We start from the raw sequence: 22,569 nt of genomic DNA, 5'->3' as shown, positions 1-22,569 counted from the left end.
CAGAGCATTTTGTAATTATATCGAAGATTTATAAAAATGATGGAATGTGACAAAAAACTAAATAAGCTGTATTTAATAGAGTTGAGCAGCAAATCACTACCTGTGATTTTTTCACAGCGATTATTAAACCGCAATCACAATCTGTGACGAAAGTAAAAATGAACTTTGATCTAAAACGTGATTGACCCAAACGGGATATTGAAGAGCGACTTATATTTTCACTGCTATTACGAGTTGCGTCTAGTGATCATATGTGGCCCGGCGAAAGAACGAACTCAAAAAAAAATATTTTGTTCGTTAATGAAATCTTGCATTCAGAGGTTTCCATAAGCCTGGATTTTAATGATATTTTTGGGAACATATTTCAGTATGCATTCATTAGCCGTATTCTGATTGTGTATCGGTAACCTGTTTGCGTATTTTTAAAATAATTTTCTAGGATTACGCTTTTAGTGTTTCGGTAAAAAGTGTACATTTTTCGAATTGAAATTGTTTATTATATATTGTGACAAGCGACGGAAAATAACTTTTTTGTGGAATTTATTTTCTGCCATTAGATGATAATTTTGCAAAATGCAATTTATGCAAATCAAAATTACCTTACAAAACAAGTACGTCGAATTTGAAACGGCACATGGAATGCAACATCCCACAATATCAATAAATTCTGAAAATTTTCACTCAAATAGTTTTTTTTCAGATCAAAATATAAAACTAAATATAGCTTGCTCACAAAGAATTAGTAATATCTACAAACGCAATTCGTTCTGTATAAAACAATAGTTTTTTGTTCCTATTTTAATATTTTCCAGAATGTTTTTAGAACTTTTAGAGTACTTAGGATTACAAAATGTGAAGCCAGTTGCCAGTTGCTAGTTACAGAGGCTGTTATTTTTTAGTGTCCTTAAAATTATTTGTACTTACAAAGTAAGTATAAAATATTATTTGATTATGCCAAAATAAGGATATTTATTTTTTAAATATTAATTACAATTGTGTGCCGCACAATTGCCCATCACCTTATGGCGCTGCTATATCACGTGAACGGCAACCACAAGTGAAATCACATTAACAGGTTAAATTCACAGTTAATTAAAAATCACATTAACAGTTATAACAGTGATTTTAAAATAACTCTTTAGCTCATCTCCAGTTTTTAATTATATTCATCAGACAGGAAAATAGCACCACAACTGCACGATACGCCCAAATCCAAAATCCACCTTGTGCTAAGAGTGGGAACACAACAGAGCTAGTACCACATGACGTCAGTCATGATTTTTCAAATTGAAATCATTCTATGCGCAATTAAACTTAATTAAACTTAAAAAAAAAAATTAAAACTTCTCAAAACTCATCAAATTTCATCTCTCTCTATCTCTCTCCCTATCTCGACCGGTTTCGGAGCAAAAAACCAAATTTTTACACCCCGTATCTAGAAAAACGAATCATAACCAAACTGTCATTATTTTTCCATGTTGAATCATCCCTGAGATTCGTGGCACATATTTACTAACACCCTGTATATTTTATAAACTTTATGGGATTCATCGTCAACCTACCAACCAGCCCCGGTAGGGGTTATCCATGTTACTCTCGAAAATGCAGGAAGCGGCAACGTTTAAATTCGAATTGATAAGCTCATACCTGACATTCAAAAGTCGCGAATTGAAACTTTATTTTGTTTTCTAATTTCTAGACATTTTCTAACTCAACCAGAGGTAAAACTCAGTGCATACTTGTATGCTATCCCATTTAAGTTTGCCAGTCAATAAACCGCAATATATTAATTAAATATTTGGAGCACGCACACAGTTGCCGTTTACGGCTCAGCACGTTTTCCAAACCGCTCAAGCGTCAATCAAAAATGTGCTGGGTGGTGTGATGGGCCAGGGTGTTTCCGGAACGCTGTCGCTTTATTTCCGATTAAAACTCCAGTTTTTCAAGTGAAAATACCCCTGATTATGAACAGTTCGATTTACACATTTGCGAAATAAGCCTGTGCAGGTAACGGGTACAATGGCAGCTATTTATCAGTGTTACCGGAAAATCGTTGACACAATTTGGTCTCCTAACGTTTGGTTGCCCCCAAATACCACTTGGGCCGACATTGCACCGGAATCCAGCCAGGAAGTACAGCATGCCGACTACAGACACCTATTCTACCCCCTGCCCATGGCTTTGGTGGTCCTGTTAATAAGATATTTATTTGAAAAGTAAGTGAGGTTAGATTTTTGGCCCCCTATTCATCTCATAGCTCGAAATTGTCGGATTCATTCTATATACGTTAACCAGGCAAATATCTATACGCAAGCCTAACCAACTAGAAAAGAAAACACATATCAATTTGAGTGAAAACCTTACCTTCTTTATTGATGTATAAGACTGTAAAGAGTGAATTCAAAATCAGAAAACAACACTCTATGAGTCTAGAGCTTCGTTCCCTGAGTCAAAAGATTAGGGAGATGAATTTACTAACATTTACTAAATGATTGATTGACTAGTTAACTAAGGCTTAGATGGTAACACCTGCAGATTATGGAGTATGGACTGTTTCGAAAAGGATAAGTCCCTGAGAAAGCTAATAAAATGAAATAAAAAATCCATACAAAAAATATCATTATTTCCATTAACAGTAGATCTATTACACCAAATATTTCATATCGTTTTTGGGTGTAACTTTGAGAGATCAATTTAACAAATATGTATGTCAAACGGCAACCCTTTAATGAAAAGTAATTTGCTGAATTTGGATATTAAAGCTGTGATTCCATTTATCAGTAAAACAATAATTTATTTAATGGACACTCAAAGCAAATCAGATATTTTCGAGATATATACAAAAAGGGGAGCAGAGTGTCAAACAACGACAAAAAAAGGAATGTGTTCCATTTAAAAATATGTAGGACCGTTGAAACACCGATTTAGTGTTACACCCTGTACATTGAGACATTTTTTTAAATAATCTAACAGCCGAACAGACTTTGTTCTGTTCAAATAATGTTTCCAAGAGTAAATCGGGTAGATGCAATAGAATAAGGGAACTGCAGCTTACCATAAGTAATTTATTGTTACTGATTATGTTGATGATTCAGGGTTATTTTTCTATCACATGGTTATGGTTCTCCTTAACTAACACTTCATTATATTTTATACATATTGTTAACTTTCAAGGACCTAAGTGTTTCTTCAGACAATGTACCATGCAAATCTGTATAAATTTCTCTAATACTCATACTTACATACTCAAAAGTGAAGAAACCACATAGCCCATTACGAGTTTACATATTTTTGAGTAAAGAAAAATATTAATCAATTAGGAGTAATGGTACTATGTATTTAAATTCAAAGTGTTCACATTTTCAACATTTGGAGAGTTATACTTACAAAGTAATTCCATTTTTATTGGGGAAAATTTGCAGAAAAGTTCTTTATAAAAAGATATCCGCAAACACATGATTTTCTAGATACCGGATGTGGAAATTAAAAGCTTTGCTGTATATCTTTCCCCTTTGCTGATCTTCACCTTAATTGCCAGATAAATTGGATCTTTCAATATGTCGAACGGTTGTAAAGTACTTATTACAGAGGTACACGAGATATTGAAGTAAAACTAATGTTTTAAGAATATTCGAATTACTAAAAGCAGTGACTAATTGTCAGGAGACATCGTTTTATTTGTTTCTGAAAAACAAAATGTTATCTTGAACAGACACAAACCGTGATTAATAAAATGGTGATAACCATATCACCAGATTTCACCAGCATTATTAGCAATTAAGAAAACTAAATGCTTTTTGCAACTTTTTCTAGTTGCCTCACATAGTCTTAATTGGATGTTTTCATGCAAATTATTCAATAAAAATATATTTTTTGGATCTTATATCTTATAAATTTGGAAAATAATTTTTTTTGTTTTTCAAATTATTTAGCAATACTTGCTTACATTTATTATTTAGGTATAAAGGTATATATACCTTTCAGAAACTGAATTAATTGTGCATTGTATTTTTCTATCAACTATATGCTACATATTGAAGCAATAACTTGATCAATTACAGTTCTAATAGAAGTACAAAACCTCAAAACAAGTTGATCGAACTCAGTTTGCTTCAATACCAAGTCATTAAGTTAAGAACCAACCATTTTCATAGTTTTTCTTCTAAATTTGTAAAAGTTAAGAGTTTCTGATTGATGCTCTTACAGAAGGTCCGTTTATTATTTCTAAAATTATAAAAATATCTTTTGGTAGGATACTATAGGTTTTAGTTTAAGTCCCCAAATACAGTTTAGTGCATGTGGCATACCCATTATTCGAATTAAAATTTCAATAATTTTTTTCAGATATTGGTTTGCTCCAGTCGGTATAAGTTTAGGAATTAAGAGTAGTAGACCTAAGAAAGCTCCGCCCATTCCCCTGCTAGAAAGTACATATGCCAAATCGAAAAAGTGGAAACACAAACAGGTATTAATATTTCTTTATACATATATGTATTATTCAAAGTACCTATTTATTTGAGAATCAAAATATTAATTTCAGAAATATGTTTTTGTGTGGTGATTAATGTTGTCTACTTAATTCCAATTTTTTAAACCAAAAACAACCTCTAGAATACAATTAGAATAATAATTTCAGGTACAAAGTTTAGCGAAACAATTGGATATGTCAGAACGGCAAGTAGAAAGATGGCTAAGATTAAGAAAAGGTCAAAACAAGCCATCAACCCTTACAAAGTTCTGCGAAAATGCGTGGAGATGTACATATTACACATTTAGCTTTATATATGGCATCACAGTTTTATGGGATAAACCTTGGTTGTGGGATATTAATGAATGTTGGTAAGTACTTAACGATTACCATTTATGTAATGACGAAGACTGAGAGCATAATATAGGTCATAGTAAAAAACATGTAAATGACTAATCATATGATACACAAACGTGTATTTATCATATAACTAATTAAACGTTGCAAAATTCATAACGAATTTGCTCTCTGCTATCGGATCGTATGATTAATTTGAATAATCGCGAATAGCATTATTAATTAATCTATATCTAAAAAGGTAATTCCTTAATGCATATGGTATATTTTTCTTAGATACTTAATTTACTTATAATCGTTAACGGCTGAATTTAAATGCTGAATTACATAAAATTCTAGGTTCTAGTTATCTATTACTTATAATATTCTATAGGATAAGAAGCGAATCTTTCACCAAGTCTTATTTGAACCAGATAAATTTCGGATTTTTATAGCGCTATATTAATAGTAATTTGTCCACCTGAACTTGGTCGTTTGAAGTTTAATTGATAAACAATGTCTTCAAACTAAAGTGCTAAAAACGCACTAAACTATCCAATTTTGGCCTGAGAAAAATTGAACTGGAAAAGTCATTAGCTAACAGATGATAAACATTAAAATAATCGAGAGTCGCCCATTACTAACAGGACATTGCTTGCTACTTTATCACTGTTTGCACTACAAAGTTGCAGTATCTGTGTTAAACTCTTGCTGTTTTTTTATTAGTTTGAACTCTAAACAGTTCAATAACCAATGCTACATTTTATCCTGCACCTTCTGGTAAATAAGTGATTTGGTGCATGCTGTTCGGAGCAATTAACATATGTTACCACTGGAAAACAAGCAATCGTTAATATTTTTGAACGAAATCCGAAAAGCAGGTCACATTTATTTATAGTTCAAATGGTCATAAATTCATTTATGGGTATGGAGTATGCGAATTATATTATGGTTACTACAACACAATAACATGAATATCGTGAAAATGTTAATAAAAAAGTTCCGAAATACGATTTAGGTATTGCATTTCTATGAGAAAACATAATGTTTATCAAAATTTGCGGTTTTCTTACAAAGTAGGTAGGTATATTGTAATTACTTTAAAGTTATATTCGCCATTTTTATTGTTCGAATATTATCTCTGACTGAGACATTGAATTGCCAAGGTACTACGCGTTATCTGATTGCACGAATTTAATTTATGTTTATTGTATAAAGACCGAAAAACTACACAAACACCAAATATTATCGGCATAAATTACTTCCATATCTAGTAATCATCTATCATAATAAAAATAAATAGTTCATATACAAATGTAATTTTTTATTTAATAATACGTTATAATCCCGTGATATTTTTTCCCAAAATAAGTACGTTCAGATATGACCGAGATGCCATTAAGTTAATTATCACTCTGATAAGCGGTTCTTATCTCCATAACTTGAATGCTTCAAATTAAATACAAACACAAAGGTGTTTTATCCAGCTACCTGTAGCGAAGTGAAATGAAACAGTGACAGTTTAGTGAGTTGAAAAAGGCGAAAATGCTTGCAAAGTTAAAACGTGCCAAGTCCTTTGTACACAGGACGAAGCATGAAGAAGAGAAGTTCGAATCCGATGAACTACTGTTGTCTGAAACAGCCCATTTACGAAGAAACATCTCCATAAACCATGCGGTGTTGGAAAAACATAAAAAGCTATGCATGAGTAATGAGAGCTTGAATACTCTTGATAAGCGAAAGTTGCAATTGCAAGTTTCACGATCCCAAGAACAGTTACAAGATGATGTGATTGAACAACTCCGGAAGTTAAATTTCGGAGACTCCTATCGTAAAAAGGATATTTCCGTTTTAAGTGGAAGTAAAGAACCTTCTGAAGCGTTTCTACGAAGGCATCCTGCTTATATTTCTGACAGACATCATCGAAGGAAAAGCTTTAGCACCGAGAAAGGAGATAAACATTCCCGTTTTAAACCTAATGGTAATGTGGTTAATAATTTTGACAGAAAGAATCAGGTTTATTCCTCAGAAAGATCTTACTTGATAAAGGCGCCATTTAGAGAAGAAAGAAATCTTGATTTTAGATCTGAAGATGACTTTCTCTTAAGAAGAAAAGGCCTAGACACGATAAACAGAGTTGCTAAACGCACTCCCGGTTATATCCCAGAAGCAAGTAGGCAACCTAAAAAAACGGATATTCTTGAAAAAACTGGACTCCGCAGTTTTTTCCATAAGTTCAAGGGCCATGAGAAGGAAAGTGATTCACGAGACATTTCCGATTCGGGTTTTTCTACAGGATCGAGTACTGCAAGTTCCAGTGCCGAAGGCATTGGCCAAGCGGCGCAGTATCGAAGAACCGACAATATGGATTCGGAAAAATCGTCTCGGTCAGGAAATTGCTCAAATACTTCTACAATGTCTAGTTCGGGAAGCCTCGTTCTGGATAGAGCTAATTTGAGCAGAGAGTTTAAAGGAGAAAGAAGAAATAATGTCTCTAAGAAACAGAATGAATCAGCTGAGCCAAAATCAGATATAAATTATTTTGAAAGGAACATTTCAAAGCGTGAGGTTGCTACTTACGCTGCAACTAACCGATTTATCGCAGACAACTTCGCTGAAAGTGTTGCCAATAATGACCATAAATCTACATATTCAGAAGATACTTCCCAAAGGAAAGTGCTTTCAGTTCCATCTCAGAACTGTGATTTTCCGACGAGTGTAACGGACAATAATCTATCCAGAGGAAGTGAAGAATTGTCCAGGAAAAGACAGCATCACCAGACAGTCCGTTGCGATCGTGATCATTCGGCTTATTTGTCGCAAAAAGTCGCTCCAAGAGATGCTAGAAAGAAAACTGGGATCAAGCTTAAAGAAAATGGCGATCCGCAATTTAAAAGATAAGACAGGACAGATTAGATACAGTGGCCCAGTGTATAAAATTTTTCAAATTGAAAAACCCATGACACTGATAACTCTCATCAAGACTGATTTTTTAATTTGGTATACTCGGAATTGGTATACCCATTGATATTGTGTTTAACTTTAGTTATTAATGGTTGATTTCTATTGACTTCAATATGTAGTTTGACAATTGAATTTGTATTGAACTTATGCAACCTAATTTCGAAACACCCTGTATAATAAAGTCGTGTGAAATTCTTTCAACGTATGCTTTATAGCTTTATTTCATGTTAACTGGAAATAACATTTCGTAATAGATAATTTTAGAACAATTGCATGTTATCTAATACTTAGAATGCCCATATATTTATCCTTTCAAGAAACTTTGGAATACTGTTCAAACAAATTTGTAGATACGATAATTGCAGAATAAAATAGGTAGCCTTGTTTGAATGTCATTTCATAGTCAGATATTGTAGTATTTGTGAAATTATAATAAACGGCAAATATACAGGGTGGTTTTTTAGTGCGATAGAGTCCATTATTTCCGTTGGTGTTGAACTTTCGAAAAATAGTTTTCTATAAAAGTTGTTGACGCACAAAGTGCGCACATTTTAAAAATATCTTATATGATACAGAGTGTCTCAGAAAAGCGAGGCAAGATCAAAGTGTATTTTTTTAAAAAGAACTTCTTATGTTTGATTAGCTCATGGCATGCAGCTTGAAACGCTGCATATGCACCCTAAATTATGAAATAAGTGTCAATGTACAATGTATTAATATTTTGGTTCAATAGAATTCTTAACGGATCTGAGGTGATTGAAAAGACGTATTTTTGTATCTCTTACTGCTTTCTTTTGTTTCTATAGTGAATTTTTAGATACCATGTTTTTAAGCAAAATTTTTCTAAAATGGCGATAATCTGCCAACGTCACAAGTAAGAAAAAAAAACAATTTAGGGTGCATATGCAGCGTTTCAAGCTGCATTCTATGCTGCTGCTGCTAATGAAAAATGGGTAGTTCTATTTAAAAAAATACATTTTGATCTTGCCTCGCTTTTCTGAGACACTCTGTTCCATATAAAATATTTTTAAAATGTGCGCACTTTGTGCGTCAACAACTTTTACATGAAACTATGTTACGGACTCTCTCGCACTAAAAACCACGCTGTATACTTACCAACTTTTTTAGAAAAAGTTTATATTTTATAAATTGTTACCAAACGATTTTGTTGAAAATAAAATATAAAATTAAATATCGACTGTTGACGGAAGCAAGTGTGAATCTTTGAAGCTTTCCATTAATATGATTCATACGTTGTTATCCAACTGTGTGTACATTTTGCTTTATTTTTCTTGAATATTCAGTTTATATCTAAGCTGTAGTAATGTTATAGGCAATTATTTGTTATTTATTACAACGAACTTGAAAAAACTCTTCCTTTATTCAGGAATGGATTTCCTCATCAATCAGTGACCACAGATATTTGGTGGTACTATATGTTCTCTATGGCATTCTACTGGTCTTTGTGCGTCTCTCAATTCTTCGACGTAAAGAGAAAGGACTTTTGGCAGATGTTCATACATCACATTGCAACGATATTGCTGATGTGCTTCTCCTGGATTGTAAATGTGTTCAGGGTGGGCACGTTAGTGTTGGTTGTTCACGATTCAGCAGATATATTTTTGGAGGTGAGCTTTTGCGGTAAAAGAAAACAGCCGTATAGTTTCTGAGGTGCGTTTAGGATGTCTGCAATTGAAGTGTTCATTTTAGGCTGCCAAAATGACCAAATATTCTGGATACCAAAAGATCTGTGATGTTATTTTCGCCATTTTTACTGTGCTTTGGATAGTCACTAGGCTAGGATTTTTTCCCTTCTGGATAATAAGAAAGTAAGTATTTGTTTGCATAATAAAAATATATGCACACTTCTACCGTCTATGCTATGATAGGAAATATTTCATATGCATTCATTTATTTAGCACGTCAATAGAAGCCCCAAAAATCGTTCCCTTGTTTCCGGCATATTACATTTTCAACGGTTTGCTGTGCGTACTTTTGGTCCTCCATATATTTTGGACTTACCTCATTCTTAAAATCGCCTACAACTCTTTGAACGCAGGATTGATGGAGGGAGACATCAGAAGTAGTAGCGACGACTTTAGCGAAGATTCCAACAATTCTAACTCTTTAGCGAATCGAATTCATGAAAAAAAACAGTGAGAAGTAGATTTAGTAGATATAATACAATCTATTAAATATATAAAGTAACAAGTTCATACCATTTGTCAAAAATACTAAATATCACCAAGTCGGTACCTTATATCAGAATATAAGATAACAACTTGTTTTTGAAGATGTTTAGTCCTTGTGCAGTTTAATTACGTATCTTGGAGTAGGCGTCATCAATTTACGTATTGTTTTATTAGGTTACTTGTTAATTTTTTTTGAGATACCTGTGTTTGCAACTTCTTTAGTGAAACATGAGGGTTTTATAATAATTTACTTGCACTAATTAGATTATTTTAATAACGTTCTGTTTTCTTCAATTTGTCTATAGTTGAAAAGTTCAACGAGCGTCATTATCAATTTCGTTTTAAAAGTTTTTTGGAAAAAAACCAAGTACTTTCTTGGTATTAAATCGCTGCAACTCTTCATATCGGAATTGCATAACAGCGGTATTCCAAACGCACAATTTCCCTATATTATTACTTATCACTATCGTTTGTGTCATGTGAAGAAACAAATGTCTGTAAATATTCCTATAAATAATAAATTTGTTTGAATGAATGCTTTGTGCAAGACTTATTTAATACTGGGAACAATAGAGAAATGTAGAAAGATCTACAGAAAGTAGAATCTAAGAAAAATGCTTCATAATAGTAAACTTTCTGCATATTGAACTGCAATTCAATACTTTAAAAAATAGTAAAGCACTTAATTATTTTATATATAATAGTCAAATATTTGCGAATGAAAATGTCTTAAATTAAGTTCTAGATGTTGTGTTCTAACAAATTATTTTGGAAAAACCTATTGGCTTTATGCGTATGTGACTTACGCATATTCACTCAACCCGAAGATAACTACTAACGTCATATCATTTTTGTAAATGTCTATTTTAACAAATTTTCACATTATGCTAATTATACAAAATACATCAGCAGAATAGACTTCTAAGGAATTCGGTATTAATTTTATATATAAGTAGAGTTTCAACTGAAATCAACTCTTGGGGAATTACTGTTTAATGTCCCTGTGAAATCCAAAGAAAACATGTTTAAGTTATTACACATTTTTGTTTAGTATTATCTGTTATTGTCTTTGATTTAGGGCATTAATAAATCAGTTTTAAATAGAAGTTTTAGGTTGTGTCAAAATTAGCATGTGTGTACATACTATACATGTCCTAAGCTAAATAAATGTATAAATTAGCAGACATCTGTAAATTATGTACTGCTACTGATTAAATAAATATGTACAAATTTGGAAAATAAACATGTAGTGCTTTTTGTATGCTCTGAAATTTCATTAAAAAACTGCAACTCATTACTATTTTATTTCAACCATAAAATATTGATCCCTTGTTCTTTTAATGTTTGAAATAAAATCAACATTCTTCTGCGGCATTAAATGCTGTAATGTGGGCAATTGGGGTAAATGACCGATTTTTTTCAGAGTAATTCACATCGGCGGCCATTAAATTATACTTTAACACAATTTAATATTTATTGTTGGTACTTACATAATTTATATTATTATATAAAAACAAAATAATGAGAAATAAATTATTAATACTGGTAAATCAGACACAGAATGATTGAATAAAAGTGAGACCTATTTTAAATAAACTATAGCGTATTATAACATGCGCAGAATTCATAAGTTTTTCGTCAACTAATTGTTTGTTCTAGCCGGATTTAAAAAAATGTAAATTTGAATAGGATTAAGCTTAAGCGTTAAATACCATCTAATAATGACTTAGAAACATGAGAAGCAAGGAAGACTTAGTTGCTTGCGTAAACTACTCAACACGCTAACTAGGTGTTCGTGTCTAAATTGTAAGGCAACTGTTAGTTTGTCTTATGAGTATTTCCACTTTCAATTTTCCTAAAAATATATTTTAAACTAACACTGATTTGGTCCTAATAGTTCTAACGGTATATTATCATATTTACTGGCTAAATTGCACACTAGATATCAAATTTGTTCTTGATTTCGTTTTCTCGAGAAATCTCAAGGGCTTAAGTCGTTTAGAACTATTCGGTGACTAGGATATATTTTCACTACGTTTATATTTCATCTTTGGGCCCGGTATTTGCTTTCAAAGTGAACCACTCAAAACATTTTGGAGTCATGATCCAAAATGAAATATGACATCTACCAGACATGATCTAAACTATACTGGAATATAACAGAAAACGTAGTAACGAAAGTAGTATAACTTCAATGTTAAAAATAGGTACTGTGTCTAGTTGAGTGAGTAAATATGATTATACAGCAATGTAATATTAAAACCCATTCAACTATGTTAAATTCCATAGTAAAACTTAAAAATGCAACAATAGTAGGTAGCTAATACATGCAAAATTAGTCGGGTTGTTTGGAAGTAATTAAGCAGTTATTAACCTGGCATTAATATGCGCTTCTTCTATAATACTATTAATATCTTGTCTTTCTTCATTCTCTGCTTCTTGAAGCCACTGTGTGATTTCTGTAATGTACATGTGACGTTGCAAAACATCTCTGGTTCGAGCACGACGCCCAATATATGAAGTCACACCCTGCCATGTTAAAATATTTTAAGTAAAAAACCTTCGCGCTTTATGGGCGCACCATGCTTACCCCGTAAACAAAGTCCATTTGCAATGACTCAAGTAATTTTGGATCGTGTATTTGCTGTTGTAGGGAATTCCAATCTATTATAACTTCTTCGTGAAGCATCAGTTCCTCTGATAATATAAAAATAATCGCAATATAGATTATAGTAGGAAAAAAATGTTAGGGAGGGTGACAATTAGCACAATGTGTTCTTACCATCTTTCTTTGATGTTTGCTGTTTATACTGTATCCTAAATCGGAAAGCTTCTAAGACTGAAGCCACCACAATGGTCAATACAACCATTGTGAATAAATAGAATATCATGAAAAACAGTCTAAAACAAGGCAATATTCCAGGAAAAATTGCTAAAGTATGGCATCATCTTTACCGTAAGTAGGGTTGACCGGAAACAAAAGCATAGGCATCCATAATAATAAACCAATTATTAACCACTGTTAGTTCAAACAAGGTCACTCCTGATGTCAGGAGATTTGAAAAATTATTAAGGTAATAGTATGCAATTCCAGAGTTACTTGAGTTGGAGTAGAATTTGTAAAAAGGCTCTACAGTAGAATTCCTGAAATTCAAAATTAAATGTTTCAGACCACTCTCTCAGCTCGGCTTTCTGGTTACTAACAAGCAACAATTTTCCAAAGTATAACCAGCAAAAAGTTCCATCCCAACAATGGCAAAGAAATAGTACATCACCATCATAACCACAGCTGTAGACCACATGAGAGGTGACAGTAAAACTAACGTACCAAATATGTCTCTATAGCGCTTCTTCAGTTTAAACAACCGCAAGATTCTATAACAGATAATTTGCATGTTTCACTCAACTAAAGATATATCGGCAAAATTACCTTAAAGGCCGTAAAATGACAACAAAAGTGAATCCAGGGGACATCAGTAGCAAAACTGATCCCCATATAGCTAACAAAGTTACTGACAGATCATAAGTATTCCATCCAGATGAAATGTAGTCAATCCAACCGAAGCTGATTATTCTGATTAATGCTTCGATCAAGAACACTGCAAGCGCATTTCGTTATATTTATTTGCTATTGTTATGCGGTAACGAAATAAACTCACGCATATAAAACACCCATGCATCCCACGACGCACAAAAATGCCTCGCGCCATCTTCAAGATCTACTGACGATTCCATCACTCTGATAAACATGGCCAAACCATTGCCAATTATCAAAACGTCTGAAAAAATATAAAATATCAAAATAACACCATTTAACTGTCGTAACCACTTACAAACAATATACTCAAAGTACGGCAAAGAGACTAACACTCTTGCATTTCTGCAGAATGTCCTCAAAGGAGGCCAAGCTGCAGTAAACCAAGGATCAGGAGGGTCTTTGTGGCGCCACCTCAAACTGATTGCATCGTAAATGTTCAGAAACTCATCTTGAGTCAATAAACCAGTTCCTGAACTATTCAATTGACGGTATATGAGAATTACATCCCTCTGGCCTGAATATGAACGAATTAGACCAGCTACCAATCAGTTTAATCTTACATACAAGTTTTTGGAGAGAAATATCGCATTAGTCCTTGGAACTGCTTGAATCTAATAGTATTTGGATTCTGTCTGCTAACCAGCAGTCGAAACGCCAACTTACAGGCTTGCCTTTTGTGCAGTAGCAACTTTCTGAATTTATCCTTTTCTATTCCCGTAAATGTTTCGTAGACTACAGCCAACATCTACAAGCAATTTACATTCTAGTAACTTTATTGGCAATCATAGTGCATTTTGGTCGGAAGAAAATATTTACCAAATTCATCAGCACATATAAAACAGTTGATATGTATGAAATAAAGAAAACCGCGCTCCACTTTGTTTTGTTGTACGAAGGCATCATTACATCCGGAAAACTGTAATGACAATGTTCAGATAAATTACAACTAGTAAATAATTCCAATCGTCTGCTCTGATACGTACTTTGCTGTTGTAAGAAGAACGAACATACTTATAAAGCTGTCTGGCAATGTCTTAAAATAGAAGTTTTCGTGGGCACTAAATAGGAAGTATCCTGAAAGACACAAAAAGGGTCATAGATAATTGATTTATATTTAAGGGTCCCGATAGACCTACCTAAAAGAGAATAGCTGCAAACGAAAAACAATAGTAATACCAGCATATCAAGAATGGGAGGCAATGATTGTAAAATTTGTCTGATATATCTTCGAACCGCTCCACATGCTCTAGTATCAACTAGGAAAAGAGGCCTCAGTCCTCTGGTAACTCGAAAATGTGACGACTGTCTCACGAGTACAGCTACAGCTTCAATTACCATTATGAATAATGTTATACACTAAAAATTCACAAATAAACAAGAGATACAGATACAACAAGATAAAAGTAAATATAAAGGTTTTCAAACAACAAAACAAAGATTAAAAGTAATACCTTAATCATTGTTCGTTTATGATTTAGTATTGTTGACCATCCTATCCATCGCAGTTTCAGTGCCAATTCTACTCCAATAACGCCTGGACAATGAAAATAATTAACTAAATACTCGGGACGTTTGAGTACGGGCATAAATCACATCTGCATTTCATAATTAAGTTAGATACAATTTAAAAAAAAATAATTTAGTTGCGGTCAAAGACACATTTAGCTTTTGTAAAACTTTAAACACAACGAATTGTTTTTTTTTGTTCTTTTCAAAAGCTGCTAAAAACTGTGCATATTAAGCATATTTTCCATTACATGCATATAAAACAGATATTTAGATATGTAAAGTATCGCAATAAAAGAGATGGGTAAACTGCTTTTGTTGTCTTTATTAATAWAATCCAYCCCCGCAATATGTGCTTTGAWCTTATATTAGGGACTTCTTCCTGTTTTAATARACAGAMASGCTTATGATTACGCTTAACTTTSAAGCTGGATAAATTCTGATAGCTTTAAGCAATTTTATTTCTGTTATTTAGCCCCATTTGTTTTATGTTAGTCAATGTTTGCGTGAAAATTAAGCATCTCAAATTAATTTTCTACAGGGTGGCAAATAAAAAAATRTAAAATTTCGGAAAGTTCAGCATGCTCCTAATTGGGCAAAAAAAAGTTTTGTTGGATCTTAACACACAAATAAACGAAATAGCTTGAAACAATTTTTCAATTGTATTTTTAGGYATATTTACAGGGTGATCTCAAAAAATCAACTTTTTGGTTGGGTCTGCTCTTGGTCCGATTTTCACGATCTTGAACTCATATGGAAGCTAAAACTTCATAGACAATTTAATTTGAAGATTCGATAGTGCCTCAAAAAGGACCCAAATCAGAATTGCCGCCAAAATCTGTAATTCTGGAAGATTTTTAACTCGTTGAAGTTTCACTTTCAAATATTTCGTTCATTCATGTTTGTTACGAGAATAATTTTGAAATATTTGTTTGAATTTAATATGCAACCCAGTATATTGCGATTTCCTCTGAAGTCTGATGTACATTTTTAGCGCCGACATGAGCGACACGATTTTGCTAATCGGTTCAAAAGAAAAAACTATCACTAGAATACCAAAAAGTGGATTTTTTTAGACAACTATGTAAATAAACGAGATGAGCGGAGAATTCAAAAACTTTTTTCGAAATACGAGATGTATCTTAATCTCTGTGGTATTGAAGTACAAAAAAAACTTTTTTTGTACAACAGAGCATGTGAAACGTTTACCACCATTCGCCACTCTGTACAAAATTTATCTGAAGCACTCATTTTCTGCCAAAACACGCACTAACCGAAAAATAATTGCAGTTATTTACGCTTCAAAGAGAAAATAGAATCGTAAGAAATTTATCCAGTTCCAAAGATGGTGCAAATCTGTTAGTGCAACGTTGATTTTGTTGAGCAGTTTAGACCAGTGTAAAATTTCATCACGCAGTGCCGCAATTTAATAAACAAACAACTAAAATCAACATTTGTATGTATTATTCATTTAAATATTACTTGTATCTTTATAATCACCCATTGTAACACCGTACATATGAAAAATTCCCTGATATAACAGGCTCTTACCTAGACAAATCAATTCCAAAGTGCTGTGAATTATAGCTGGTAATTCAAACCGGTCAACAGCCGGATTTTCGACCAAGGCAAGTGCCAGCAATGTCATGGAAAAAAATAAGTCTAGTCCATAATACAATTTATTATGTACCAGAAGGTATGCTGGAAGTGCTGATGGGTGTCTTGGATGTGAATCAAATTTTTCATTGTTTTCACCTTCCTAGATTCAAACAGTTGAAGAATGAATTGTCTAATAAATGAACAATTATAGAGAAGTACGTTTGTAAACAAAGTTATTAAATTGAATTGGAGCAAATTAAATTTTATTGAATTATTATGGGGAATTATTAAGTCAGTGTTTCATGTTGATAATTTCAATTTGGTTTTTTTGCAATGCAGTTATCTCATTTATTTGGTGAAGATTATTTTCTCAAACTATTTTGTCTATATTCTAAGCTCTCTCAAGTTGTGTCCCGTGATTTTTATTGCTTGGCATGTTGCATCCTACCTCTAAAAATATAGCAGCCTCGTGATAATTCATCTCCCAATGGTCAATGTCTGTGCTATCCACATCTCTGGATAGGCTTGACCTGCTGCCCATTTCATCAATGGGGTCTGAAATGTACAGTATAGTAAAAGAATTTCCACATTCTCATTAACATACAAATCTCGGTTATTGAGAATATATCTGAACTGAACTGAAATCCGCTCATTAGAGAAACATTACCGAATGCAACAACACCTACTCATAATCATTTGAATGGAAAGTTTGTCGCACAACAAGCACTCAAATCTAGATATCCTCCTATGTCACCTGTTCCTGTTGCTCATTTATTAAACAAGACTTACTAAGAAGCTGGTTAATAATTATTAAAATAGGTACAGATCTATTCGAGGTATGTAACATGTTAAATCAAGAGAACCCACTTCTCATGTTTATTAATAAAGCAATGATAAGCGTTATCATAATCCTGTTTATGACTTGGCAATTGGGACTTACTCGTGATTGCAGATCCGTAGGTAACATTGTTAATATCCTCTGTAAAATGCTTATATCCATCATCATCAGGAGATCCCCTTGTTACAGCCATGAACCCCTTTTGAACTGTCAGAAACATATGATTCGGATGAATCATCACACGGAATGGAATCGCACAGTGGGAGCAATATAGCAAATAAAGCCAAAAGTAGAAAGTCATTTAATAATTAATGTGGGCAAAGCTTTAGGCAAAGTTGGATAGTCCACAAACTTGCAGCAAAAACTTCTTGCGTTCCGATGTTTCAATGCCGTTATGTCCAAAACGATTGAATTTTCTGACATAGTATGTTATACAAAAAATACTTCGAGTTCAATGTTAATACAACCTGAATCTGCATTAAGAAGCAGGCTATTCTATTAAAAAAATAAACTTGACTGAACTTTATTTTGAGCCACTCTGTATACTTTAAAGTAACAGAAAGAAATACTTTGGCGACAACCACAACACTTTTAAATAATTGTATTTTTCGATACAAGGGCGAAAAGTGTTGTTTTTCGAACGACGACGGCGTTTGAGACCCGAGACGAAGTCGAGGTTGTCAATCCGTCAAGAGTTCGAAAAACGGATTTTCGCCCTCGTATCGAACAATATTTTTTATTCGAATTAAAGACATAACACGAGTCATAAGTTGTAATAAATAAAAATATTGATGTCAATGTCATTATTGAAATTGTCACGTTTTGACGTTTTTAATTTTTCAAAAGCGTACTTTTGTAGGCATATACAATGAGTGTTGAAAATTCAAGTGCTGGTTTCACGGTATGGTGTGTGTATAAGTTGCATATTTTGCATAAAATTTGCACTATTTAAAAAAATCGCGTTTCGCTTGTGGTCGGCGAGCGCAGAAAAATAGACCAATAGAACGACTTTGAGACTGAACTAGCAACAAAGTTGGAATTTACAAATTGTAAGTAAGCTTTAAATTATGATCAATAGTTGTCGATAAACCTACGTAATTAATTAAAAAAGCATGTTGGTTACTTTTGAATGAAAATCTTTTAAAAAATATAATGACAGTGATACGTTCAATAATCTTAAAACATTTCTATGGGGCGAAAAATTGGACGGTTCAATTTTTCTCTACAAATGCCTGCAAATGATAAAGTTTGGTAAAGCTGAAATTATCGTTTATATATAAAAAAAAAACAGACCCCTTGAATTAATCTAATTATTAAATTATATTCACTCGTTCAAGACATATTAATATTAAATTATTTGCTTAAATCTTTAACAGGCTTTATTTCCCTTACAATAATTTTGGGACTTAAATTTGGTTCTTTTAGTTCATTAATTTTCCATAATTCGTACATTTTATTGTAGAACTTTAGTATAAAAGTTCGTTCAGTTGAGTCATGAATCACCCTTCATAATAAACCGTTGACTTTTGTTTATTTATTAAATGTTTTTTTTTTAAGTAATATATCGCAATTTAAATTATTTGCAGGGTAATTCGACTGTGACTTGCATAATTTACACATAATGTAGACTAAGTTCTAATTTATACATAATGTACATATAATAATTCCTCGATAAAAATAATGCAAAAAGTTCATATGGACCTAAGTTTGCAATGGCTTTATTTACAAGATCAAAGGTGTCCAAAGTTAAAATTTTTTTTTAGTTTTATCTCAACATTTTTTAGCGCTTATGCGATATTTATCTCAAATTTCAAATTAAAGCTTATTACAATAATATATATACATACATAGTGTGCATCTTTATTTACGCCAAACAGTCCGCTGTTATAATATAGAGGGTGTTTGGTAAGTAGATGCATTTCTTGCAGGGGGTGGTAGTGCAAGTGATTTTGGATATGTTTCGTTAATATACTTAACAGCAATATATGTTTGTGATAAAAATGTTGTTTCTAGCTTTGCCACTGGCAGGGGCACAGGCACGACTGTAGATAATTATAAATAAAAAAAATATTACTCCACTGATTTTTAAGCTATAAACCTAATGATTCAAATTCCTGTTCAATTTGTAAGAGAAATGGTCTCTTGGCCGGCTGGCAAAAAAATCGATTTATTGCATAGCTTAATCGGGTTGTAATTAAGCAGGGTTTAGTATAAAAACAAAAATTGTGCACTTAGATTGTATCAGTTTTATTACAAAAAAAAACGCAAAAAGAAGTCACTCAGACACTCTAAATTACAGCAATTATTACATTTTTTCTATCAGGGACCATAACTAGTGCAGCGCCAACTTTTTAAATAAAAGCCCGATTACGCTGGGCAATAAATCGATTTTAATTTTTTACTCAAACACGGTGCGTTGTAGAAACAAAAAGTCAATAGACCACTTATCTTCCTAATTGAACAGGAACTTGAAAAAAATATTTATTTTTAGAATAATCAGTGGCGTAACATTCTTTTATTTAAAATTATCTGCAGACGTCCCTGTGCTCACGCCACTGGCGAAGCTAAAAACAATATTTTTATTACAAAACATATATTGCTGTTAAGTTCCTAAGTCTGCACAATTTCAGTAAAATATTCCAAGAGGTTTCCGCAATAATAAACAATATAATTTTTTAATTAATACTTTAACACGCTGTAGATTGAAAATTAAGAGTTTTCGGAACATGGTCTGCTAACGAAATATATCCAAAATTACGTGCACTAGCACCTCCTAAAAGGAATGCATCTACTTACCAAACACCCTGTATACAGGGTGTCGCGTAAGCACATGATCAAAAGGATACTGCGATATTCTTTGGATCGAAAGAAGACGATCTGACCTAACTTTTGTTAACAAAAAGAATCTGGCTCCTCTGCTATTGATGGTCAAAGTTCTTCAAAAAATTTATCTTTTTTGGAAATATCGGGAGAACGGTACGATGTATTTTGGTAAAACTACCTGTGAATTTGTTCTTATGTTAGACTCATATTTTGATGAAACAATCCAGTTCTTAAGTGTCGTGGTACAAAAACTACCAGACCTTTTTATTTGGTGGATGCAATCATTTTTTTTTGGTTGATGCACTAATAATATATTCACAATTTCTTGCTCTTTGTACAATCTCGTAACATTCATAGCTTTTGTGCAAAAAAATATGTCTCTTTTCTTGCCACTTGACAATGTTATACATTAACTGCAATACAATAATATGAAACGAACCAAACATTTCAGTCGGCGTCGTTGTGCATGTTCGTAGCAGTTCTAAGCAAAAAAAAAACAAAATAAATATTAAGGGAGTTAAAACCTATTGATTTACGCACTTAAATGTATCCACGTGATCCTATCACATTGATAGGGAAGAAATTGTTACGGAAAAAATGTATTGAATTATGCAGTTATTGAAGATTTTTATGATGTTTTATGATACTTTTTTTAAAGCGTTTTCCGAAAAAATATGACAAAAATTCTCAGACGGTAAATTCGAAATTAGCGATTTCTTGGCTTTTTTCACCAGCACCATGAAAATACCAATATTCATCATTTAAGCCGAATATAACTAAAAAAACTAACCAATTTTTCCTCAATTTTCGTTTAAGTAATAAAAAGTAATTTAAATGTATAAAGCAATTCAAAAATAAATGAAATATAGGGGGTGCTATTAGAACAAGTAACTTTTTTGCGCCTTGTATGACGCACCCTGTATAATGATCAATATGTTTAGTAATTAGTAGCAAAGTAACGTTTCCTTTACAATATGAGAATTACAGTTTTGAAAGACATAATACCGTTTAAGCGCAAACTTACTTTATTCCGTCGCTGAGACGCCCTGTATATGCGGAGGATAATTTTATGACTAAAAATTCAGATAGTGTGAGTCGGCCAATGCATGCTTTCAGATCTAAAGGACCATAAAACTTCAAAGTTTCTATTTATTTTTTGTGTAGTTCAACGACAACGCAACGTTTGGAACTTTAAGTTTAAATTGCTTTTGAACATTTTTTTACAAAAAAATAGAAATCCAAACGCGAACTGGCCAGTAAGTAAAATAATAAAGATGAGAAAGTTTACAGCAAAGCTACAGCGCTGAAAATGAATATACGATAACTATAAACAATACTGAAAATTAACTTTAACTAAAAGCAAATTACACTAGACAAAGTAAAAAAGGTTTGATGTTAAACCGAAATATTTTCCGATTTGTGAAATTAAATTTCATATGTAAAAAATGTTCCAGACTTGAACTAAATATCCGAAAAAATATAGGATTTATAATGGTAAACCCAAAAAATGACACACTGTAGATATAAGTAGCAAAACGTGGTGTAAAAAGTTTATCTGAAATTTTAGTTATGAAATAAATCAACAGGCAGCTCCATTTGGTTTATAAAGGATATTGGTAAAGCCGTTATTACAGTATTAAATACAGAAAAAACACAAAAAATCCGTTTCCTCTCGTAAGTACTCGAGCTTTAAAAATTAAAACAGAAATATTTTGATATAATTCGATAAATATTTGCGATATTCATGGGTTAATATCACATTTTTAGCATTTATTTGGGATAAATACATTAACAGAATTATGATCTTACCTGCTTTAAAAATAACATGCTGCTTAGGTTTACGCAAGTTTTTACCAGAATAATCCTTAATGAAGAAGGTGTTGTACAACAAACGATCATTCAACGGCATTTTGTTGTTAATATATTGTAATTCCTTTAAATTGTAATTCATATTTCATTATGCATCAAACACATATCTCCAAAAACATCGCACAAGGTCGTTCATCCAACATATTTAAAATTTATAGTTAAACTGACCACAACCGTAGCAACAGCACAGAATATACTCACAGTACAATTTATTTTAACTAACAAAAAACACGGTATGTAAGTTAAAGGTTAATAAGTCTCAACGATACAAGTTTTTCAAAGTACATTCAATTTCATTAAATGATAAGATATGGACCGGTATAAACAAACAAGTGTTAGTATGGGAAAATTGTTGAATTATCATTAGACTAGTGTGTAATTAAATATAATGATAAGGGCTGCAAACAGCAACAGCTCTCATATTTTTCAAATCAAA

General features: G+C 32.5%; 2 protein-coding genes across 6 annotated transcripts; one reads left to right on the top strand and one right to left on the bottom strand.

Moving 5' to 3' along the window:
* Positions 1–1,650: 1,650 nt before the first annotated feature.
* Positions 1,651–11,254, top strand: LOC109544248 (ceramide synthase 6). The gene is made up of 6 exons (XM_019914336.2): positions 1,651–2,216; positions 4,345–4,465; positions 4,637–4,839; positions 9,156–9,396; positions 9,479–9,597; positions 9,688–11,254. Exons 1-6 carry the CDS (start codon positions 2,020–2,022, stop codon positions 9,926–9,928), a joined length of 1,122 nt encoding a protein of 373 aa, XP_019769895.1. The 5' UTR covers positions 1,651–2,019; the 3' UTR covers positions 9,929–11,254.
* Positions 10,806–22,477, bottom strand: LOC109544245 (two pore calcium channel protein 1). 5 transcript variants are annotated; one of them, XM_019914329.2, is made up of 17 exons: positions 22,074–22,295; positions 17,544–17,648; positions 17,052–17,158; positions 16,556–16,763; positions 14,950–15,032; positions 14,635–14,854; positions 14,482–14,572; positions 14,315–14,414; positions 14,063–14,243; positions 13,794–14,012; positions 13,620–13,739; positions 13,391–13,559; positions 13,165–13,335; positions 12,916–13,104; positions 12,743–12,861; positions 12,551–12,657; positions 10,806–12,489 (listed from the first exon to the last, which is right to left on the bottom strand). In XM_019914329.2, exons 1-17 carry the CDS (start codon positions 22,213–22,215, stop codon positions 12,319–12,321), a joined length of 2,502 nt encoding a protein of 833 aa, XP_019769888.1. In that variant the 5' UTR covers positions 22,216–22,295; the 3' UTR covers positions 10,806–12,318. The 5 variants fall into 5 exon arrangements, with proteins under 5 accessions (XP_019769888.1, XP_019769893.1, XP_019769889.1 ...); XM_019914334.2 differs by lacking the exons at positions 17,544–17,648; positions 22,074–22,295 and adding an exon at positions 22,335–22,477; XM_019914330.2 differs by lacking the exon at positions 17,544–17,648.
* Between the last annotated feature and the right edge of the window lie 92 nt (positions 22,478–22,569).

Source organism: Dendroctonus ponderosae, unplaced genomic scaffold, assembly GCF_020466585.1.
Source record: "Dendroctonus ponderosae isolate FM_Combo_2020 unplaced genomic scaffold, Dpon_F_20191213v2 Dpon_F_20191213_4, whole genome shotgun sequence".
Taxonomy (NCBI): Eukaryota; Metazoa; Arthropoda; class Insecta; order Coleoptera; family Curculionidae; genus Dendroctonus; species Dendroctonus ponderosae.
This window is presented reverse-complemented; position numbering and strand designations above follow the sequence as displayed.